This window comes from Dermacentor albipictus, chromosome 1 (genome assembly GCF_038994185.2).
Source record: "Dermacentor albipictus isolate Rhodes 1998 colony chromosome 1, USDA_Dalb.pri_finalv2, whole genome shotgun sequence".
Lineage (NCBI taxonomy): Eukaryota > Metazoa > Arthropoda > Arachnida > Ixodida > Ixodidae > Dermacentor > Dermacentor albipictus.
This window is the reverse complement of record NC_091821.1, coordinates 88,996,815-89,019,273: the sequence shown is the minus strand read 5'-3', so window position 1 is coordinate 89,019,273 and position 22,459 is coordinate 88,996,815. Positions and strand designations below refer to the sequence as shown.

General features: G+C 48.4%; 1 protein-coding gene across 1 annotated transcript in view; it reads right to left on the bottom strand.

The window, feature by feature from the left end:
• Positions 1 to 21,205, bottom strand: part of LOC139057269 (phosrestin-2-like) — a 789,714-nt gene extending 768,509 nt beyond the window's left edge. The window contains exon 1 of the mRNA XM_070535167.1: positions 21,061 to 21,205. Within this exon, the coding sequence (XP_070391268.1) occupies positions 21,061 to 21,205 (145 nt within the window). The remainder of the gene's footprint in view (positions 1 to 21,060) is intronic.
• Positions 21,206 to 22,459: the final 1,254 nt, after the last annotated feature.

The window sequence follows — 22,459 nt, the reverse complement described above, 5'->3', positions numbered from 1 at the left end:
ACCGTATAGTTCAGGCGTAACAGTGAACTAGTAAACAAAACGGCTGATAATACTAAGCTGACCCATATGTAGGAGCATTATTTTTATCTAACCCACACGCAAAGTTGCTTTCAGTGTACTGAATAACCGCAGCTTTGATTTACCAAGTTATATTACTGCACACAAAGAGCGCTGAAGCAAAGTCTGTACAATGGTGAGAAATGTGCCAAGGAATGAAAGATTACTTGTGATGTGTGGATTTGAATAGCAGATGTGAATGCATACCCAATTCACCAGTATGCATGTTTTCTTTTGGAACAATTTTACATTTGGCACAGAGGCTGAGCCACTGCGGCCTCTTGACTGCAAATTTCTGTGCTCTCACAGTGCTAATGGGAGTATCGTTCATTTGGCTACCCAAATAGTGTATAGGTAATAGAGCACTACAATCTTTCAGTTTTACGCAGAACACCTTGTGCATTATTCACAAAACTGAACCTAAGGAACTATTCGCTGGTTTGTTATGGAAATAAAAAAATGACAAAGAATGTTTCCTCGCTTTTTGTGTGGCCCTGTCTTCTGCCCTACGCACCTTCATTTCATTGTCATGTGCATGTTAAAACAGCAACTAAGTAAGAAAGACAAACACAAAACTACTAACTACATCAACCTTTTCACACCACAAGAGGTCACTGAGCTCACTGCTAAGCTACACTTGATAATGTCGGTTTTCTCTCAAATAAATACAGGCACTAGCAAGCTGTTTATGTTATGCTATGCATTTTTCATTTTCCTAAAATATGGCTGTGCATGAGCTAGCAAGGTTGTTACTACATAAATACATAAACAACATGCAGCTCATGCCCAACTAACTCATATAACCTGATTAGAGCTTATTTTTTATAAGTAGAGTAATCAAAATAGAGCACGCATGTATGATGCCGACAGTATCAAACAATCTCGAGTCGAATATCCTTGTTTGGTGCCATGGGTGAGAGAGGGAGCATGCCTGTCAAGGTACTGCTTAATTTTGTGTGCTTTGGTAATGTTTGTACATTGTTGAAATGTTAAATTAGGTATGTTAAGTAGTAAGCTGGCAACATATTGGGTAGCCAGGCTGGCAAGAAAGACTGCAATTGTTTGATTTCACTCAAAATAAGTTTTCCTATCAGCAATGTAAATTATATGCTTTCAAATAAGTACTCCCCTTGGAAACATATCTCATGAGTATGCATATATCTGCATAAGGTCACCGCTATACATACATATTGCTTTAAGCCAGTCATAATGAATTGTAGATTCACTGCTTAACCTTCAATTCCTTCACTGCTTAACCTTCAATTCCTTGCTGCATGAAGTTAACCACTTATGCATAACTTTTTTTTTTGCACACGGTGAGAACTTCAGTCATCGCTGAGCAAATAATTTAAGGAAACTGCATTCCATGAATCCAACTGCTTTAAGCACTCTCTTAAAATTGGCAGAGTGAAAAAAAAAAAAGCACGAGCAAGCGTGTCAGCAAGCTGTACTCGGAGCCTCACACGCGTGCTCAGTGGTAAAAAGGTGCGTCTTGGCGACCTACGCAAATGCATTCCGCGACAGATGTGCGTGCGTTCCGTATTCTTGCAAGCTGTCACTAGCACTACAGAAACCGCGCCACCGCGCTTCCGGCGACACTCTCAGTTTCGCGTGACGTAGAACGCATCACGTTGGATAATTAGAGAGGTTTTGTTCAACCAGCCAAGGCAGCGTGCACTGAAAGTAATCATCCGAGAATACGTCGCGTGCTGCGACGTGATGCGATTGCAATACATCTGTAAAAGGTGGCGCAGATAAGACGACTGTGCAATGTTTCGAAGAAGGATGACGGTGCCAATGCAACACATACGGTTGAAGAACAGAATGCGGCAGCCTAGAGTCGCCTTTTCACCGGAACGCGGAAACTTGAAATCAGATCTGCAAAAATATGCCAGTGTCGTCTGCTGTCAAAGGTCGTTGCCAACCTTGAACACCTTTGCTCCGCCGAACGGTTGCCAGCTGTCAACAGGCCGCGTCGCCCAATAGGAGTGCGCGTGCGTTCCGGTCGTGCGGATTGAGCGTGCATCGAATTTTGCGACACCTTCCGCCTTTCGGGCTTCCGCACGCGGCCGGGCGAGGGCGGAACGGACGGGCGGAGCGACCATGTACGGGCCCTTAACTGGTCTAGACAAGTAAGAGACGTTCAGAGTAGTGGTGGGGGAAAAAAGCAGGGCAGAGATTGATATCCGGAGTGATTGCAAGCGTATGTAACGGTACAATATAGCGATAAAGGTTCTAAATACGAAAGTTAAGATCGATATGAAGAGCCCTATAACGCAAAACTATTCTGTTTTTATTCCAATTTGCTGGCGTCAAACTTAAGTACCCGCTGACGCAAGCATCGGGCGGTGACCCACAGCCTTGTTTGGACAGACGACCCAAACGCTCTCTTCTTTTATAGGAGGTACCTTTTGTTTGCTTTCAAAACGAATAATATTGCCTATCTTTGCAGGTTTTTGTTATCTAATTGGCTGACCAGAGGCAAGAAGCATGCATCAGTGGAGAGGGTTTCAGCCTTGCCGAGCTAGCGCAGTGAAAGCAGATGAACGGATGAGGACGAGGGTGAGGTCGTCTGCGATTGGCCCGCTTCCCCTTGCTTAGCTTGCTGTGGCTCATTGAAAATTGCGGCGAAGCGCAACAGAAAGTCAATCATGCCGCCAAAAATAGGTTCGCAGCGAAGAAATATTGGCAGAGTGATCTCGTATAAGTGTCGAAAGGTCTGTAAAACGTCTTACTTCCACGCAATTTTTATTAAATGTCCTTATTTATTATGCTGAACTTCTCAACAGAAGTTGCAGGAATTAGGACGCCTTTTGAATATCTGTCTTTCCACTGCAGTGCTGACGATTACGTGCTTCCTGCTGTCACCGTCTTGCGAAGCCTTCTTCCACGTGCAGCTGGGGCGCTATAACGTAAAACTATCCCAAACTTTTCTATCCTATTCTTCCAATCCGCCCTCTGCGATTGGTCAAAAACCTTTTTCAGACCACCCCCACTTCACCTGTCTATCACGCGACGTCACGAAAACCGCGATCACTCCCCATATGATATTACGTGTACACGCTGATTAAGCTTGATTTGACCGAACAAAAGAAAAATAGTTATTTCTGATTCGAAGCCTTTTCGCCATTAGCCTTCAGCTATTGGTAAAAAGTTTTCGGGCTGCACCCACTTCCACTGCCTGTCACGGGAGGTCACAAAACCGCAAAAACTCACTGCGTCAAAGTGACGTGCACGCGTTAAAGATGCATTAATATGCCGAACAAAACTGAATTTTCTTCTGAATAGCCGCAAGTTGTCCCGTTCCGAAAGGAATAAAAGATCTCTCAGGCACTGGCTACTGGCACCTGCCGGAGAGCATGAGTTTATTTTCGTACAATAAATCTTTTTGCATGGCCGTGTAACGTTTTTGAGCACTTTCGGCACGTTTACGACCTCACTCTGCCAAGTATTCTTTGCTGAGGATCCGTTCTAGCGGCATTCTTACCCTGCCGTTGCATGCCACCGCGATTTTCGACCAGCCACCACAATCTAAGTAAGGGAAAGCGGACCAATCGCAGACGCCGGCACCACCCTCTCCATCCTGTTATCGATTTTCAGTGCAGTGGCTCGGCCCCATCGAGTCCCTCTCCACTTGAGCGAGCTCCTCACCTCTTGTCAGCCAATTAGATAAGACAATCCGCTCAGTGCAGGCAATGTTATTCGTTGTTGAAGCAAACAAAAGTGACCTATGAACGAGGAGAGCGTTTGATTGGTCTGTCCAGACAACACGGCGGATGAACGCCTTGTGCTTGCGTTGGCGGTCATCAGGAGATTGGAATAAAAAATATATTGGAATAGTTTTACGTTATAGGGCCCCTGAACTCCTGTTTGCACGTGTTGCCTAACTGCGCTTCCCTTTAGGAGCCACTGCGCCTGCGTTTCCTGGCCTCAGGGTGACAAAAAGGATCAACAGCACTCTCGACTGCGGCTCTCCTGCCTGCACGTGCTGCCTCATTGCGCCTCCCTCTGAGCACCACTCCGCCTGCGCTGCCTGGCTTGAAAGGGACATAAAAAGGAACCACTGAGACACTCGGTCTACTTAAGAGCAGCAGTTGCAGGAATTAGGACGTCTTTTGAATATCTGCATTTCTACTGCAGGTTGTTTTTTTACGTTATTTCTTACCATTTTGTGCTTCTACCTGCGACTGCTGCTCACTAGTGTTTCTTTGGTCATTGCCTGTGCTATATAGCATGCCTCCAAATGCTGAACTGGCTGAAAAAAATTGATCATCTTGAGTTACTGCTTAGTAATAAACTTGATAACCTTGTTGAAGAACTTGCTTCTAAAACTGCAAGACAGCTTGATGACCATGGTCTTGCTAACCTTACGTCTCTGGCTGACAGTGTGCGTTACATCAGTGGCCAATACGATAAGGTGTGGACGACTATCAATGAATTGCTAAATTCAAACAAATATTTGAGGGCCGAAAATGAAGCGCTCGCCAGGAGGATTGCAGCAATAGAACAATACAGCCGCCTAAATAACAATGAAATCAAAAGCCTTCCCTGTACACAGGGCGAAGGCTGCGCTGTCATTTTGAAAACAATTGCAGAAGTTGTTGAGTGCCCCATTTCACCGACAGAAACCGACGCAGTTCACCGTGTTGCCAGCAAGACACCAGAAAAGTGCTAGCATCAATCGCTCATTTTTCCTCGCTGACAAGAAAAACGAATTCCTTCAGAAAGCTCATAAAGCACGTTTGCGTACGTCTCTGGTAGGTCTGACTTGAACTGAGGATAGCGCTGTTTACGCCAATGACCACCCGACCAGTGACAGAAAACGGGTATTCCGCAAACCACTCGCCCTCAAAAAAGAAATGAAATGGCGTTACCTTTGGACCAAGAATTACCATATCAAGGTGCGCAAGACTGATGACAGCGGGGTCTTCACGATAAGTGCCGAGCCAGATCTGCGCATCTTCACGTAAATATCAATCTCAACATTTGGCATCTTCATATTCTGTTCTCGACAACATTCCTGTATGGCACTGCTCTTAACGGCAGAAACAAAATCTTTGCTCATTAGTTCTAACTGCTTATTACTACACATCAATGCGCGAAGTTTATGCAAAAACCAAGATAGCATTACTGCCTTTATTGATTCACTTGGTCATTCCTTTTCATTTTTGCGCATTTCCGAAACTTGCCTTGGCTCTTCTGATGGTAATTTATATGGTTTTCGGTCGTTCCGATCTGAATACAGTCACCGCAGTTAGGATCGGCATGGCGGTTCGGCTATCTTCATATCATCGAAAGTCAATGCGAACGTAGGCTTTACCTGTGTTTAAACGTATCTAACTGTGAATCGGTATGGATCGAAACTAACCTGTCGCCTTAAAGTAATCGCAATAGTCTAATCATTGGTTGCATTTATCGCTCCCCATCTTTATCTATTCCTGATTTCTTGCACAACCTTTCCACAATTCTTCATAAAGTTTCAGCTGACAATAAACATGTTTAATAGTTGGTGACATTAACATTAATTTAATGAATACTGATATAGTTCAATAATATCATAGAGCGATTGTTTTGTTGGATTCCACCCGCCGTGGTTGCTCAGTGGCTATGGTGTTGGGCTGCTGAGCATGAGGTCGCGGGATCGAATCCCGGCCACGGCGGCCGCATTTCGATGGGGGCGAAATGCGAAAACACCCGTGTGCTTAGATTTAGGTGCACGTTAAAGAACCCCAGGTGGTCAAAATTTCCGGAGTCCTCCACTACGGCGTGCCTCACAATCAGAAAGTGGTTTTGGCACGTAAAACCCCAAATATTATTTTGTTAGATTCGGGCTTGAGTCTTTAATTACTTACCCTACTAGATTTTCCGCTTCTGGAACTAATACTCTTCTTGATCACGCCTTAAGCAATATCACACCGTCTTTAAATGCAGGTGTCATTGACATTTCTATCACAGATCATCTTCCCATTTTCATTACCTTTGTTACAGAAAAACCTCACTATGACACTAAGTTTGTAAACAGGGATAAGGTCCCTCAGAAAGGCTGGCTAACGTTTCGATAGGAGGACCTATCTTCGTCAAAGGCGGCCTCGTCATCCTCGGCATGTTAGTCTTAAACGGTTAGTGCAGTGACGTGACGTGCGGGTGTTGTCGGTGGTGGTTGGTTATAAGGGGAGAGACATCAAAGGTAATGAGCGCTGTCGCCTGACGTCTGTGAGCGTCGTTCCCAAGTCGAGAGAACAAGAGCGGGAGAGTGGGAAGGCGGGGAGAAAAGAAAAGAAAGAAAAGGAGAGATAAAAATGGGGGGGACATCAAGAGGAAAAAAAGTAATAAAAGGAGAAAGAACAACAAAAAAAGAAAGAAGGGGGGCATGGGAGGGCGTTGGGGAAGCGAGAGGTTAGGGAGCATTCAGAGGTGTCATTGGCGGCATGTTTTTGTGGCATTAGAAGAACCGGTCAGGCGGCCAGTGTGTAACACAAAACACAAAAAAAACATGAGTTGAAAGAGCGATTTGCGTAGTATAGCAGCAATGCGTCGAGTAATTTTGAAGTAGTTAAAATGGCGACAAGGAGTCTCTCGCTTTCCCAACGCCTTCCCATGCTGCCCTTCTTTCTTTTTTTGTCCTTTTTCCAGTTATTATTTTTTGCCTCTTGTTGTCCCCCTCCCGTTTTTTCTATCCCCTTTTCTTTCTTTTCTTTTCTTCCCGCCTTCCCACTCTCCCGCTCTTGTCCCCTCGTCTTGGGAACGACGCTCACAGACGTCAGGCGACAGCGCTCGTTACCTCTGAAGTCTCTCCCTTTATAACCTACCACCACCGACAACACCCGCACCTGACGTCACTGCACTAACCCTTTGAAACTAACTTGCCGAGGATGACGAGGCCGCCTTTGACGAACATAGGTCCTCCTATCGAAACGTCGGCCAGCCTTTCTGAGGCACCTTATCCCTGTTTACAAACTTTATACCACAACGTGCTATTCCATCTGTCAGCCCCTTTCTTGATTTTGCCCCATGACACTAGTTATTTCACTTCCAGCTTCGACCGGGATAACCTTGTTATACAATAAGTGGTACCAACTGATCATCAATTAGTTCTATATGTGAGCCTGAAAAGGCACTCGAAAAATTTTGCTCATTATTTTTGAAAGCTGCGTTGGCTATCACTACAACTGTCAAATGCAAAAAAAAAGGCTTAAATTTCCACGTAATCCGTGGATAACAAAACAGTTTGTTAAGCAGCATGCGTAAAAAGATAAGCTTTACAGGAAGACTAAAAACAGCCGTTCAATGTAAGTCTAGCACATCGCTATAAAAAATACAATACCATGTTGAACAACCTATTAAAAATATCAAAACGGCTTTATTATGAGAAAGAATTCTGCAAGGCAAAAAATATTCCTAAGAAACAATTGCAAGTTTTCAACGACTTTTTTAATACACCCCAGGGTAGTAGAACCATTGATGGAAATAACTTATAAACATGATACTTGCACTGAATCGTCTTGTATAGCCAACTCATTTAGTAGGTACTTCTATGAAGTGTACAGTAATAGCCCGATAGTCTTTTCCTATCCATGTAACCGTTGCAATCATACATTCTTTCCTTTTCCCGTCGCAGCCGATGAGGTCACAGTTTTCTCGTCACAGCCTCTCACTTAAAACTTGTTACCCCTTGCATTGCGGAAACACTAAGCAGCATAGTTAATCTAATTTTTAAATGCGGTACCTTTCCTAGTTCGCTTAAGAAGGCAAAAGTAATTCCTGTCTTTAAAAAAGGTGACAAATCTCTGGTGTCTAATTATCATCTAATCTCCATTTCAAATTCCACTAGTAAACTTACCAAGAAATTATTTCTGAAACGTATAAACAGCTGCCTAACAAAGTTTAAGTTGTTGAAATCTTGCCAATTCGGTTGCCGTCCTGGCAGTTCGACCAGCCTAGCCTTTATTGCATTAACCGAATACATAAGGTGTTCTATTGGCGGCGGTAAATTTGTTGGCTCGGTATTCCAGATTTTACAAAACCTTTTGACACTGTTAATCATACCATTTTATTTGCAAAACTAGAATCTTTAGGTATAAGTGGTCCAGCTTTAACTTTATGCTCCTTCCTTTCCTTATCTCTACTTTGTTTCCACTTTACCTCCCCTCTCTCCCCAGTGTAGGGTAGCCAACCGGATTTTTTTCTCTGGTTAACCTCCCTGCCTTTCCCCTTTCCTCTCTCTCTCTCTCTTTTTTCTGAAAGATTACTTACATGACCATGAGCAAACAGTCTGTGTAGGGGGCGCTTATTCCGAGTCCAAAGTTATTAATCAAGGGATACTACAGGGCTCAATACTGGGAACCCGCCGTGGTTGCTCAGCGTCTATGGTGTTAGGCTGCTGAGCACGAGGTCGCGGGATTGAATCCCGGCCACGGCGGCCGCATTTTGGTGGGGGCGAAATGCGAAAACACCTGCGTACTTAGATTTAGGTGCACGTTAAAAAACCCCAGATGGTCGAAATTTCCGGAGTCCTCTACTACAGCGTGCCTGATAATCAGAAAGTGGTTTTGCCACGTAAAACCCCATACTTTTTAATAATACTGGGACCCCTGTTGTTTTATTTTATTTATTTCAGAATACTGCAGGCCAACAGTTATGGCCCATGCAAGAGGGGCTATACAAGGCATGGCTATACAGTGCGACAGATTGCACAAGTGTGCCAAGTGCGCTGCCGAAATGGATGAACAGCGACAAGCCCGTCTAGCTGCAGACATTGCGTACAAGCATCGCAAGGCCGTGGACAGTCCGTCTATGGAAACTGCTACGACGGCCATCTTCAAGCAAAACTTCATCGACAATTCGTTTGGCTTTGCGCGTTGTGTTTGTAACACACTGTGGCACAAAAACGACTTGGACGGCATCACGGTCCCCATTTACGCGACCTTGGCTTTCGCCTTTCCCGACGTTGAAGAATTCGCTTCATTTAAGAATTCTCTTCGCGGAAACACTATATCTCTTGCATTTGCGTATGGTATAGTCTTGCGCTTGAATTCATCTGCTAATGGCTTGCGCTCTGCTTCAAATTCCGGACACTTCAGTACGTTATGTTCAATAACGCACGACGATGATGGGTCAAGTCCTGTCTTGCACAGCCAGGCGGAAATTTGCACTGGCCTTGAACGGATGCGAACTATGAGAGCGGCATCAGGTTCTGTTAAGTCCTTTAATCGCACAAGGTTGATGCAGTGGCGATCACAACGAACGAATATGGCTTAAGGTGGCCTTCTCTCTGCCTGCTTTTGCGTCCTTGGGAGCCTTCTTCATCGGCTTGAACTGCAGCACTTTGCATGCCAGAGTGTCAGAGGCCTCGTTTCCTGCTACGCCGATATGGGAAGGTGCCCACTAGAACACGATGGTAAATGTTTGTGTGATTCCTTAACGCCATTTAATGCATTCGAAATGCACTTGTCGAGGAGAAACCCATGCAGTAATAGCTTCAGTGAAGCCTTCCGGTCTGAAAAGAGAACGACAGGCTAAGCTGATAGGGATTCAGTTTCCGCAAGGCTGCTGCAATACCGACACTTTCACATGCTGTAGAAGACAAAGCGCGGTCAAGTCTGGCATCCTACATGAGACATTGAGAGTAGGTATCACGTACGCCGCGACACTAGCTCCCTTCTCTTTGTCAACAGAGCCATCGGCGTACAACTGGAGATGTCTGTTATACATTCTGTCGAGGTCTTCGACCACCAAAGGTTTTGCCTCTGCTACAGGTGTAAGGCACTTTGTGCGAATATGCAGAATTGTAAGTTGACGCTCCACACTTTCGTATGACCATGGTGGTTTCTGATGGTCTAACTGTTTAGTAAATTGCAGGCAAAGTACGCGAAGTGTGTTAAGTGGCCCAAAAGAATTCCTTCCGCCTCTGAACTCTCTAGAGAAACGCTCGTCTTGCCGGAGTCTCGCTGAGGCGGCACAGCTGCTAGAGCAGACGCTGAGATGCAAGAAGGTGGAGAGAGGATGAATGTGACTTGTGCAAAACTATTTGATAGAAACTGTTTTGGGCACACCAAAAGCTGTCTCGAGATCCTTCATATGTAGCGACTCCAATCGATCGAGCTGAGACTGATGGGGATTTCACCGACGAGTGGAAAAGTACGCGATTCACCACCAGTCCCGAGTGTAACTTCAACGTCGCAGAAAGATGAGTGCCCCAGTGTGCACTGGCTATCGCTCGCACCAATGGGAAATCTTACGTCATTGGCTTGATGAATTGATGGGCTTCCCAGGCTAATCTTGATCCGCGTTATTCTTGGCTACAGATCATTGAAAAGCATAGAATGGGACTTGTTTTTGAGATGGTTAATACTACCGATCAGAGGTATGCTTGTGCAGACACTATTGTCCATTGAGCCATCATTACCAGATGGCAAGGGAAACAGAACTCATCTGTCTTGCGTGTATACCACATTACTTTCATCTTTTGATCATTTAACAATAGTTTGTTTTGCATGCCCCAGTAGGCAAAGCGGATACGTCTTGTTGAAGCAGGGTACAGTCTCGAAGGCTGCAAATTTGGCTGCTAAGAGTGGAACACCACTCTTAGCTATAGAGGTGCTTGAGGAATGTCCGTTCGAGATGACATAGCACTGTCGGGCTGACACCTGGTCTTGCAGCAAAGGCCTTAAACATGCGGAAACACGGTTTTCGTATAAAAGTTTGGGAGGAACAGGGCATGACTGACAACATCAAACACCTTGCTTCGGTCACAGTAAACAGCGTACAGTTTATTCCTGTTCTCGACTGCTTCCGATGCGTGGGCCATAGAGGTGACGATGTTTGTTGTTGTGCTGCGCAAGGAGTGGGGCCTGCAGCGCGAGCGCGATTTGCTAGCTGCAGGCCGCGCTCCTTGCGCATCAGTATACGGGGAAGGGAGTCCAGTAGGCGCTTCCAATCGGCCATGCCTAGTCATTCTGACCGTCAATAGATGACGCCAAAAGCGGACGTGCTTCCTCTCGCTGCCACTGACCGGCGCTCTACGCAGCCGCCGCAGAGCACAGGCCACGCGCTCGCGTGTTCCCTTTCAAAAAGGACCACCCTGTACAACTACGTCCGAGACTTCCTGACGGGAAGAACCGCTCGCATGCGAGTGGGACAACTAGAGTCAGATCAAATAAACATCGTGAGTTCGGGCACCCCGCAGGGCTCGATGATCTCGCCGATGCTCTTCACCCTCGTGCTGCTGGGGTTACCCGACCGATTGCTTCAAATCGAAGGGCTGCATCACACGCTATACGCGGTTAATATTACGATCTGGACGACAACGGGCAGCGACGGAGCGTTCCAGCAATGTTTACAGCAGGCCGTCCAATGCGTGCGAAATTACCTCGTGGGCACGGGACTCGCCGGCTCGGCCGAAAAGTCCGAAGTTGCTATATAGACCGGTCAGAAAGGGCGCCCACCTAAAGGTAACACCCACTCACCCCGCCCCCCTCCCCCCCCCCTCGGAAAAGCAAGATATTCAATTAATGGCAGCAAACGGCCTGCCGATCCCGATGGTAGACAAGATCCAGGTACTAGGAATAATGGCAGAACACAAGCGCGGCAATGGCGAAGCACTTCGCAAGATAATGGCAAAGGCTACCGGCACGATGCAGCTCATTCCAAGCATCACCAACAAACACGCGGGCATGCGCGAAGGCAGCGTCATACGACTCATACAAGCCTTCGTCATTTCTCAAATAAAGTATACGGCAGCGTTTCACAACTGGACGGTAGCGGAAAGAAACAAGCTCAATGCCCTAATACGCAAAGCGTACAAATGTGCGTTGGGACTTGCGCCCAGAGTCAGCACCATTAAGCTATTAGAACTAGGCTTACACAATACGCTCGAGAAACTCGTGGAGGCGCAACAAGTGTCCCAACTCGAGCGCCAATCCAAGACCCGCCCGGACAGACACGTGCTCGAAAAACTCGGCATCACATACCACACGCAGCACGGCATTAAAGCAGAAATTCCAAGAACCATACGCGAGCAACTTTATGTACCCCCATCGTTTCGCAACATGCACCACCACCACCACACCGGGAGACGTAAAGCTAGGGCACAACACATGAACCAAAGTTATTCCAACAGCAGGGAGGCGGTCTTCACCGATGCAGCCCGTTATCGAGATAAAAAGAGTGTCGTGGTGGCAGTTACTAGCCACCGAGGCAACCACCTCACAAGCGTAACCGCGAATACGGCACATGCCGAAGCGGCCATAGCACTGACCCTCACACAAACCAAAGCGAGATACGTGATCTGCGATTCGCAAACGGCAATTAACCATATTGCAAATGGGCGCATCTCGCAAGAGGCGTATCACATACTTCAGCGACATCCCATACACTAGGGAGTGGCCGACTTCGATAACCGAAGGCGATAACCGAAGGCATTGAGCGAGCACCCGCAACGAAGCGGCTCACCGCGGTGCGCGAGGCCTCACTCACCGAATATCATCGGAAGAAGAGCCCCCGCGGGGCACTGCAAACGTCTGCGCGTGGGAGGATCGTATAGTCACGCACTCGTGACGTTGAATAACACAGTAGCAATACTGTGAACGACAGAACTAACTTTTATTGGGCGAACCTGTGCTCACAAAACAGGCTACACTTATAGCACAACGACAGCGGCGAACACGGTCGGCGATCGTCGAAAATAGGATCAGCGGGTCAAGCGCGTCGGCTTTTATAGAGCAGTCGTCGAACGTTCCAGACTAATCGTTGGGACCCGCGTGCCTTCCACAAAGTTCTACACCATTCGCGTCAGGCGATGAAATCAGATAACGCAAGGTTCGGCGGCAACAGACAGCCGGATACAAGCATCGATAACTTTCTGGAAACTTCGGATACATGCAGGTGCGTCCCGCGCTGTGCGATAACATTTGTGAGGCGGCGAAACATGGTCGCCCGATAAAGATAAGTACACGTGTCAATACCCCCCTCTTACAAAGCATCGACCCGATGCTGCAAACAAACGAAAGTAATAAAGAAGCACTCGTAGCAAAGGAAACAACATAAGGAAAGTTCGTCAGCGCCCGAAAAAGGGTTTAAGACGCACCACGTGGACCACTTCAGATCGTGCGCGGCGCCGCTGTGAATGCGAAATGCCGTCTGGCTCGACCTCATAGTCCAGTGCGCCAATACGTTGAATGACCTTGTAGGGTCCGAAATAGCGTCGAAGTAGTTTCTCACTGAGTCCTCGTCGGCGTATCGGTGTCAAAACCCAAACACGGTCACCGGGCTGGTACTCTACGAAGCGTCGTCGGAGGTTGTAGTGTTGACTGTCGGTACGCTGCTGGTTCTCGATCCGTAGGCGGGCGAGCTGTCGGGCTTCTCCGGCGCGCTGGAGATAGCTAGCGACGTCAACATTCTCTTCGTCAGTGACGTGCGGCAGCTTGGCGTCGAGCGTCGTCGTCGGGTTACTGCCGTAAACCAGCTTAAACGGCGTGATCTGTGTTGTTTCTTGCACCGCCGTGTTGTAAGCAAAGGTTACGTACGGCAGGACCGCATCCCACGTCTTGTGCTCGACGTCGACGTACATTGCTAACATGTCGGCGAGGGTCTTGTAGAGGCGCTCCGTGAGACCATTCGTCTGCGGGTGGTAGGCAGTTGTCCTGCTGTGGCTTGTCTAGCTGTATTGCAGAATGGCTTGGGTGAGCTCTGCTGTAAAAGCCGTTCCTCTGTCGGTGATGAGGACTTCTGGAGCACCATGTCGCAGCAGGATGTTCTCGACGAAAAATTTCGCCCCTTCGGCTGCGCTGCCTTTCGGTAGAGCTTTAGTTTCAGCGAAGCGGGTGAGATAGTCCGTCGCCACGATTATCCACTTATTTCCGGAAACTGATGTCGGAAACGGTCCCAACAAGTCCATCCCGATCTGCTGAAAAGGTCGGTAAGGAGGCTTGATCGGCTGTAGTAATCCCGCTGGCCTTGTCGGTGGTGTCTTGCGTCGCTGACAGTCACGGCATGTCTTGACGTAACGGGCGACATCGGTGGTTAGGCGCGGCCAGTAATACCTTTCTTGTATCCTCGATAGCGTTCGGGAGAAACCGAGGTGCCCAGCGGTCGGATCGTCATGTAGGGCGTGCAGTACTTCTGGACGCAGCGGCGACGGAACAACAAGAAGGTAGTTGGCGCGGACTGGTGAGAAGTTCTTCACGAGTAGGTTGTTTTGAAGCGTGAACGAAGATAGTCCGCGCTTAAATGCCCTAAGGGCAACGTCGGTGTGCCCTTCCAAATACTCAACGAGGCCTTTTAGCTCCAGGTCTGCTCGTTGCTGTTCAGCGAAGTCTTCCGCGCTTATTTTGCCAAGGAAGGCGTCGTCATCCTCGTCATCTTGCGGCGGCGAGTCAATGGGGGCGCGTGATAGGCAATCGGCATCTGAGTGTTTTCGTCCGGACTTGTAGGTTACAGTGATGTCGTATTCTTGTAGTCTGAGGCTCCACCGCGCCAGCCGTTCTGAAGGGTCCTTTAAGTTAGCTAGCCAACACAACGCGTGATGGTCAATGGCCTGCCATATATGTAAGGGCGGAATTTTGCTGTTGCCCAAATGATGGCGAGGCATTCCTTTTCAGTCGTAGAATAATTGCCTTCCGCTTTTGACAGCGACCGGCTAGCATAAGATATGACCCGTTCATGGCTGTCTTTCTTCTGGACTAGGACGGCACCGAGACCTAGGCTACTGGCGTCAATGTGGATTTCGGTATCGGCGTCTTTGTCGAAATGTGCAAGTACCGGAGTTCTTGAAATGCATCGGCCTACGGCGTTTGCCACTTGAACTCGACATCAGATTTGGTTAGATTGCGTTAGCGGCTCAGCGATGTGTGAAAAGTCCTTGACAAAGCACCTGTAGTAGGCACACGTGCCAAGGAATCTACGCACTGCCTTCTTGTCGGTGGGCTGCGGGAACTTTGCGAAGGCAGCTGTTTTCTGCGGGTCGTGGCGTACTCCGGATTTGCTGATGACGTGGCCTAGGAACAGGTGCTCATCGTAAGCGAAGCCGCACTTTTCCGGCTTCAGAGTGAGCCCTGATGATTTGATGGCCTCTACTACTGTCGCAAGCCGCCTAAGGTGGTCGTCGAAATTTTCGGCGAAGACAACGACGCCATCCAAGTAAACAAGACACGTCTGCCACTTCAATCCTCCTAACACCGTGTCCATGACGCGCTGAAACGTTGCAGGCGCCGAGCACAGTCCGAATGGCATGACCTTGAACTCGTAGAGGCCGTCTGGCGTAATCAAGGCGGTCTTTTCGCGATCACTTAGGGTCCATCGAAGTATTTAGCGTTGCATAGCCGATCAAATGCGTCGTCTATCCGCGGAAAGGGGTATACGTCCTTCTTCGTGATCTTCTTTAGTCGACGATAATCGACGCAGAAACGTATGGTTCCGTCCTTTTTCTTCACCAGGAGAACAGGAGATGCCCACGGGCTTTTCGACGGCTGGATGATGTCGTTGCGCAGCATTTCGTCGACTTGTTGCCTAATAGCTTCACGTTCTCGTGTCGAAACTCGGTAAGGGCTCTGGCGGAGTGGTAGAGCGCACTCTTCGGTTATGATGCGATGCTATGCAACTGGTGTTTGTGGCATCCTAGATGACGTCGAAAAGCAGTCTTTGTATCGTCAGAGAAGACTTCTCAGCTGTTGCTGCTTGCTCATGGGGAGACTTGGATTTACGTCGAAGCCTGGTTCGGGGACTATGGTCGGCGGGGTAGATGCGGCAGAATCTGAGAGGACAAAGGCATTGCTCGTTTCCAGAATTTCCTCGATGTACGCGATTGTCGTGCCCTTGCTGATGTGCTTGAACTCTTCGCTGAAGTTGGTGAGCAATACTTCCGCTTTCCCTCCGTGGAGTCGAGCGATCCCTCTTGCGACGCAAATTTCACGGTCGAGTAGTAGATGCTCGTCGCCCTCGATAACGTCCTCTACGTCAGCGGGTGTTTCGGTGCCGACGGAAATAACAATGCTGGAGCGCGGCGGGATGCTCACTTAATCTTCGAGCACACTCAAGGTGGGGTGACCACGAAAGCTCTTCGATGGTATCCCTTGATCTTGCGAAAGTGTTATCGATTTCGACTTCAGGTCGATGATTGTGCCACGTTGGTTCAGGAAGTCCATGCCAAGAATGACGTCTCGTGAACACTGTATTGACACCTGTACTTATCTTTATCGGGCGACCACGTTTCGCCGCCTAACAAATGGGTATCGCACAGTGCGGGACGCGCCTGCATGTATCCGAAATTTCTGGAAAGTTATCGATGCTTCTATCCGCTGTCTGTTGTCGCCGAACCTTGTGTTGTCTGATTTCATCGCCTGACGCGAATGGTGTAGAACTCTGTCGAAGGCTCGCGGGTCCCAACAATTAGTCTGGAACGTTCGACGACTGCTCTATAAAAGCCGACGCGCTTGACCCGCTGATCAGATTTTGGACGATCGCCGACCGTGTTCGCCGCTATCGTTGTGCTATAAGTGTAGCCTGTTTTGTGGGCACAGGTTAGCACAATAAGAGTTAGTTTTGTCGTTCACAGTATTGCTACTGTGTTCTTCAACGTCACCACCACGTGACATCTGGTGGAGGTGCTGCGTAAGTGCGGTCATGAACAGTAATTCTTGCCGTGCAGATTCGTCGGCGTAATGATGTGTCCTCCAGCGGTACGAATTTGGGGGCCCTCCCATGCAGTCTTAAACCTTCAACTGGGTGGCGATGTGTCCACTCATTAGGGAGTAATCGGCCCCTGTGTCGACTAAGGCAGTGACTGCGTGGCCGTCGAGAAGCACGCCGAGGTCGGTAGTTCTTTGACTGGCGTTGCAGTTGGGTCTTGGCGTCGGATCATGGCTGCGTCGTATTGACCTGAAGCTCGAACGTCGCGTCGTCAAGTCGTCTTTCGTCGGTGTAGTCTTGGCTTCCTGACATCGTCGGGACGGTGGCGTGTCGTCATTAGGTCTTCGAGGTGGTTTCTTCATCGTCTTCGTCGGCGGCGGAGGATCTTCGTCAGTTCGACGAACAGCAACCGCACCTCCACCGGTTGCTGCTTTTAGTTTTCCGGATATGGGCTTGCAGAGCGGCCCTGGGCTGGGCCGGTGTATCGTCGGCGCTGCGACGACAGGTAGCGGCCTGGTGACGGCGAACGGGACGGTCGTCGAGGGCTCCATTGAGTAGTGGCGAGGTAGTCGGCGATGTCACGTGGGCACTCTCCAAGCTGTGGACGCGGCGCGTTGACGGCGAACCCTCTCAGTCCCAAGTTGCGGTATGGGCATCGGCGATACACATGGCCGGCTTCTCCGCAGTGATAGCAGAGCGTGCTGTGGTCGGGGACTCGCCAAATGTCCGTCTTCCTGGCGTAGGTGCGCTGGGCGACGGGTGGGCGTGCTGGCGGCGGCGGCGGACGACGGAATTGCGGCGTTACAGGGCCCTGGCGCGGTCTCGGAGGAGGGCCTTGACGGCGTGCGACGGTGGCGTAGGTCCTCGCTCCTGGCTGGGGCTGCGGTAACTGAGGTTGCACCTCAGAAACTCTAAGCGATCGCTGAACCTCATCTTTCACGATATCGGTGATCGAGGCCATTTGAGGATGCGACGAAGGCAGGACCTTGCGCAGTTCTTCGCGCACAATGGCCCTGATGGTCTCTTGCAGGTCGGCGGAACTCAGTCCTTGGATGGCGTACTGCGGCGTGAGCCCCTCGCGGTTATGTTGCCGGTGCGCATCTCCAGAGTTTTCTTGATCGTAGATGCCTCTGCAGAAAACTCAGCTACGGTCTTTGGCGGGTTGCGAACAAGTCCGGCGAAATGTTCTTGCATCAGGAAGCGGTCTTTTTTGTCCTCCAACATTTCCGGGTCGGCGTGCCGGAAAAGACGGGCCATCTCCTCCGTGACGATAGCGATCGTCTGGTTTGGCAGCTGCACTCTGGTTTCTAGTAGTGCTTGGGCTCGCTCTTTTCGCACGACGCTTGTAAACGTTTGCAAGAAGCCGCTTCGGAACAGGTCCCACGTCGTTAAGGTGGCTTCTCGATTCTCGAACCAGGTCCTGGCGGAGTCTTCCAATGCGAAATAGACATGCCTCAGCTTGTCGTCGCTGTCCCAACTGTTAAACGTAGCGACCCTCTCATACGTCTCCAGCCAGCTTTCCGGATCCTCAAATGTGGAACCGCGGAACGTCGGTGGCTCCCTGGGCTGCTGCAGAACTATTGGGCTTGCTCCGGCTGCCATTGGGGCTGTCTTCTTGGTCGTGTCTGGACGAACTTCTCTGACGATCTCCTTGGTCGTCTCTGGTAGAATTCCGTGTTCCGGGGGCAGCTGCTGTAGCCGGCGGCTTGCTCGATGTTCCGGGACGGCGCTGGTGTTGTCTTTGCGGTCCGGGCTTGGATTACGGCTTGTCGGTGGCGTCTGGTACATGAACGTAAAGCACCTCCACCAGATGTCACGTGGTGGTGACGTTGCATAACACCGTAGCAATACTGTGAACGACAAAACTAACTTTTATTGGGTGAACCTGTGTCCACAAAACAGGCTACACTTATAGCACAATAGCGGCGAACACGGTCGGGGATCGTCGAAAAATCTCATCAGCGGGTCAAGCGCGTCGGCTTCTATGGAGCAGTCGTCGAATGTTCCAGACTAATCGTTGGGACCCGCGTGCCCTCCACAGAGTTCTACACCATTCGCGTCAGGCGATGAAATCAAATAACACAAGGTTCGGCGACAAAAGACAGCGGATAGAAGCATCGATAACTTTCCAGGAACTTCGGATACATGCAGGCACGTCCCGCGCTGTGCGATAACATTTGTTAGGCGGCGACACGTGGTCGCCCAATAAAGATAAGTACACGGGTCAGTATGACCAGGTTCCACGACTTCACGACACACTACCAGTTACAAAGACGCGTATACCAATTCCCTAACGATAGGTTGGACAGGACGCAAGCAGTACATTTCAGACAATTGCAAATAGATCCTTACTGAAACCCCAGATTCATGCGTTCCATGTATGCAGACATGTACACTACAAACAGATGCACATCGTGTGGCGAGGTTGCCACACTTAATCACATGTTATGGGAGTGTCAGTAGTTAAGAAACAAGTCGGACAGTGCCGACCCCTTCGTCTCTTACACCGCCAGCCTGGGCTCGTGCTGGAAGACCACACTGCTCAGCTCGAACCTGACAGCACAACTCTGGGCCGGCCAGCGAGCCCAGGAAGCGGCTTCGAGACGTAGTCTCGGAACCGTGTCCACGGCGGCTGCCTAGACCCACTAAGAAGACGCCGGACTCAAATCTTATTGATTTGAAAATAAAGTTTACGCTTTCTCCACTTTTCTGGGATCCTTGCAGTCGATAGACACTTCGTCTACTGTTTGCATTCATCCAGTTTTCTGCGACCCTTGTCTGGCAACACTTCGTCTGGCACCGCCTTCACGAAACACATTTTACGCAATCTAGACCGCGCTGCAATTGCTCAGTGTTTGGGATCTTGCGGATTAAGACGACCATCACTTCTTTTCATAGAATGCTCCCGAATAATAATGCATCAATTAAGATGCCGATTTACGTCGTTAATGAGATTAGATCGCAGGCCATAAAGTTGAAAGAATAATGGAGTTGGGGTGAACAAGAGCCATGCAAGAAGAGCGCTTCGATAAACTAAAAATTTATTTTAAGGCACGAGCGTTTTTAACAGATGCAAAAAGCGCATTGTTCATAAGCTACCTCAAGTTCCTCACTAAATGCAGCGGCATGTCATCCTACCTTTCCTATTATGAGGACGGGTGAAACCTATCAAAACTTCTTTGCTTTTCTGTGCAGCACAAAAGGGACCCACTAGCAATTGCACTTAATGAGAGGGGCAGGCCTTGCATGAATACAGTGATTCATGTGCACAAAAGTCTACTACCCCATCACAAATTTTGGATCTTAGATATCTCTAACCTCCATGGCATCTCGTCACCCCGAAAGTTTTTTGTTCAGTTGAAGGAATTTTTGGCAAACTATACATGCTTATGGTAGCAGCACAATAGCTAGGGTTATATCAGATCTACTTTCGATACCATGACGTTATATCCAAGCGTACACAGATGGTTCTTGTCAAACAAATTCTCCTACAGCCGCCTTTATTATTGCAGAACGGAACTGAATACAGACGTTTAAACTGTCTCACGCGACATCATAAACTACAGCCAAGCTTTTTGCAATATTGTCTTTCTTAGGATACATAAATTCAATACAAAAACGGAAACAATAGGTCATCTTTTGTGACTGGTAGGCAGCTTTGTCGTCATTTCATGGTCAACTCAGCAATTCGCAAAATATGGCGTTAGTTTACGAGACACTAAAGGAACTCACAACAGCATTGAAGAGAATCACACAATAATGTTCTAATGGACACCTGGCCGTTGCAATATCCATGGGAATGTTGCAGCAGACAAGGCAACTGGTCAAGCCAATGTTAACAACATCACATCTGGACTCCCTCTTAATCGTTACGAATTGCGGCACGTACCAAGACAGATCTCAGGCCGTGGTTGCAGAGCGACATAGTTTGATCAGAATTCGAAATCTTCAGAATTATTTCACATTGACCTTTCGCTTCAATTAAATATACCGTCCACATTGGATACAACAGCCTCTTAAACGCTTATTCACTGTCTGCAGCACGGTACCGCTTACAAAAAACACTTTTTTTCAAAAAAAATAAAGAGTAGATAGCCCGGAATGCACTTGTGGACATGTGGATAAGGATATAAAACATCTTCTGCCAGAATGCCCGCGACGCGACACACAGAGACAACGTTCAGGAGGGGATTTAATGGCATTGGACCGCAGGCCCTTCAACCTCAGGAAGTTCATAAGTCTATGACCAACATATTCATTGCAAATACGAGTGTTACTGGCCTTCCAAAGATTTCTAGAATCGAGCAATATTCTTGTAAGCTATTGAGTACCATATTGAAAATTTGCCCGTTGCTGGGCATGGTGGAATCCGTCACCTACCATCATGCTGGATTATGGTTATGGGTGGAATGGTGGGTGACGGGTGGCACGGTGGTTGTTGGGCGGCATGGCGGGTGATGGGTGTCACGATGGGTGCTGGGCGGCACGATGGGTGATGGGTGGCACGGTGGGTGCTTGGTGGCATGTTGGATATGATCGTGGGCACAGCACGTCAAAGGCAAGTTGTGCGATGAATTGAAGGAGTAGCATTGCACTTGGGAAGCTCATGATGGGCTATCTTCATGTGATCTTGAGTCTTGTGAATTGTACAGTCTGTTCCACATGTGGCCAAGTATGTGGCTATTTTCATGCCTTAAAGAATCAATGTAAAGCACCACATACTAAGTTGCATATCATCACACTTTATTGAAAAAAAATTCACTGGACTTATGCTGCATTTAGTTTCGCCCTCGCTTGCCCTGGTGACCTGCTTCTGTAAAAAAGCTCTGAAGGTGTTTCCGCACAAAAACAGCGCACTTCTCTGGAGGTGGTGCTAGTGGCCACATTGGATGGCCACCTGTGTATTTCTGCAGGCAGTCTAAAGCAAGAGTGCGATAAATATAGAAGTAAATGGTTTTTGCAATGATTTGTAGCAATAAACGAATGAAGAAAATCTGCTGCAATCACTTCGAGCAAAAGATCCATTCAACAAAAGTTTCAGATAATAAAATGCAGCTAATATTACACATAAACATATGATACCCAGTGTGCAAGCCAGAGCAGCTTTATTTGCAGTGAGAATGCATATTACATGCATCACATTATTTTGCAGATATACGTGGGATTTTTGTAGGTGTTTCTTGCCAAAGTCACGCCTCTTCTCATTGGGAGGTTGGCTTTAGTCACATGGCAGCTGCACTCAAAGCCTCACGGGGCATATCTTTGCCTTTCGATTTTGCATAATTTGTCTGCTCTTCGACCAGCTAAATTCCTGTCAGATTAGGAGAGCCACGATTTGGCTACAATGTCTCTAACACATGCAGGAGACCTGCAAGGCGCAAGCTGCCTGGTTTGCCCACTCTATCATCTGCTACTGTTACCTGTTACTCGTGGAGTTGGTGAGGAAACGGGTCGTAAGTTTAGCATTTGTCATATAGGCATACAAAATTGTATATAAAAGCTGTAGTCATGGTTGGTTTGCAAACTTTATTTAGCTGCAAATTATGGCAACCAATGTTTTAAAATGAAGCTTTCTTTGCCTCTTCTGCCAACTTTACGGGCGCTGCTGCTGCTATGGTCTTGTCATGCGCGCCACTGGGTTTCTTGCAATAACACCAGATGACACTCACCTCCGCGTATCCCCGATCGAGCAGCTGCGCCAGCATTTCACAGCTTGTGCGGAGTGCAAGTGCTGTGCTTCTTTTAATTCCTATACGACAAAAAAGCAGGTGTTGGGCTG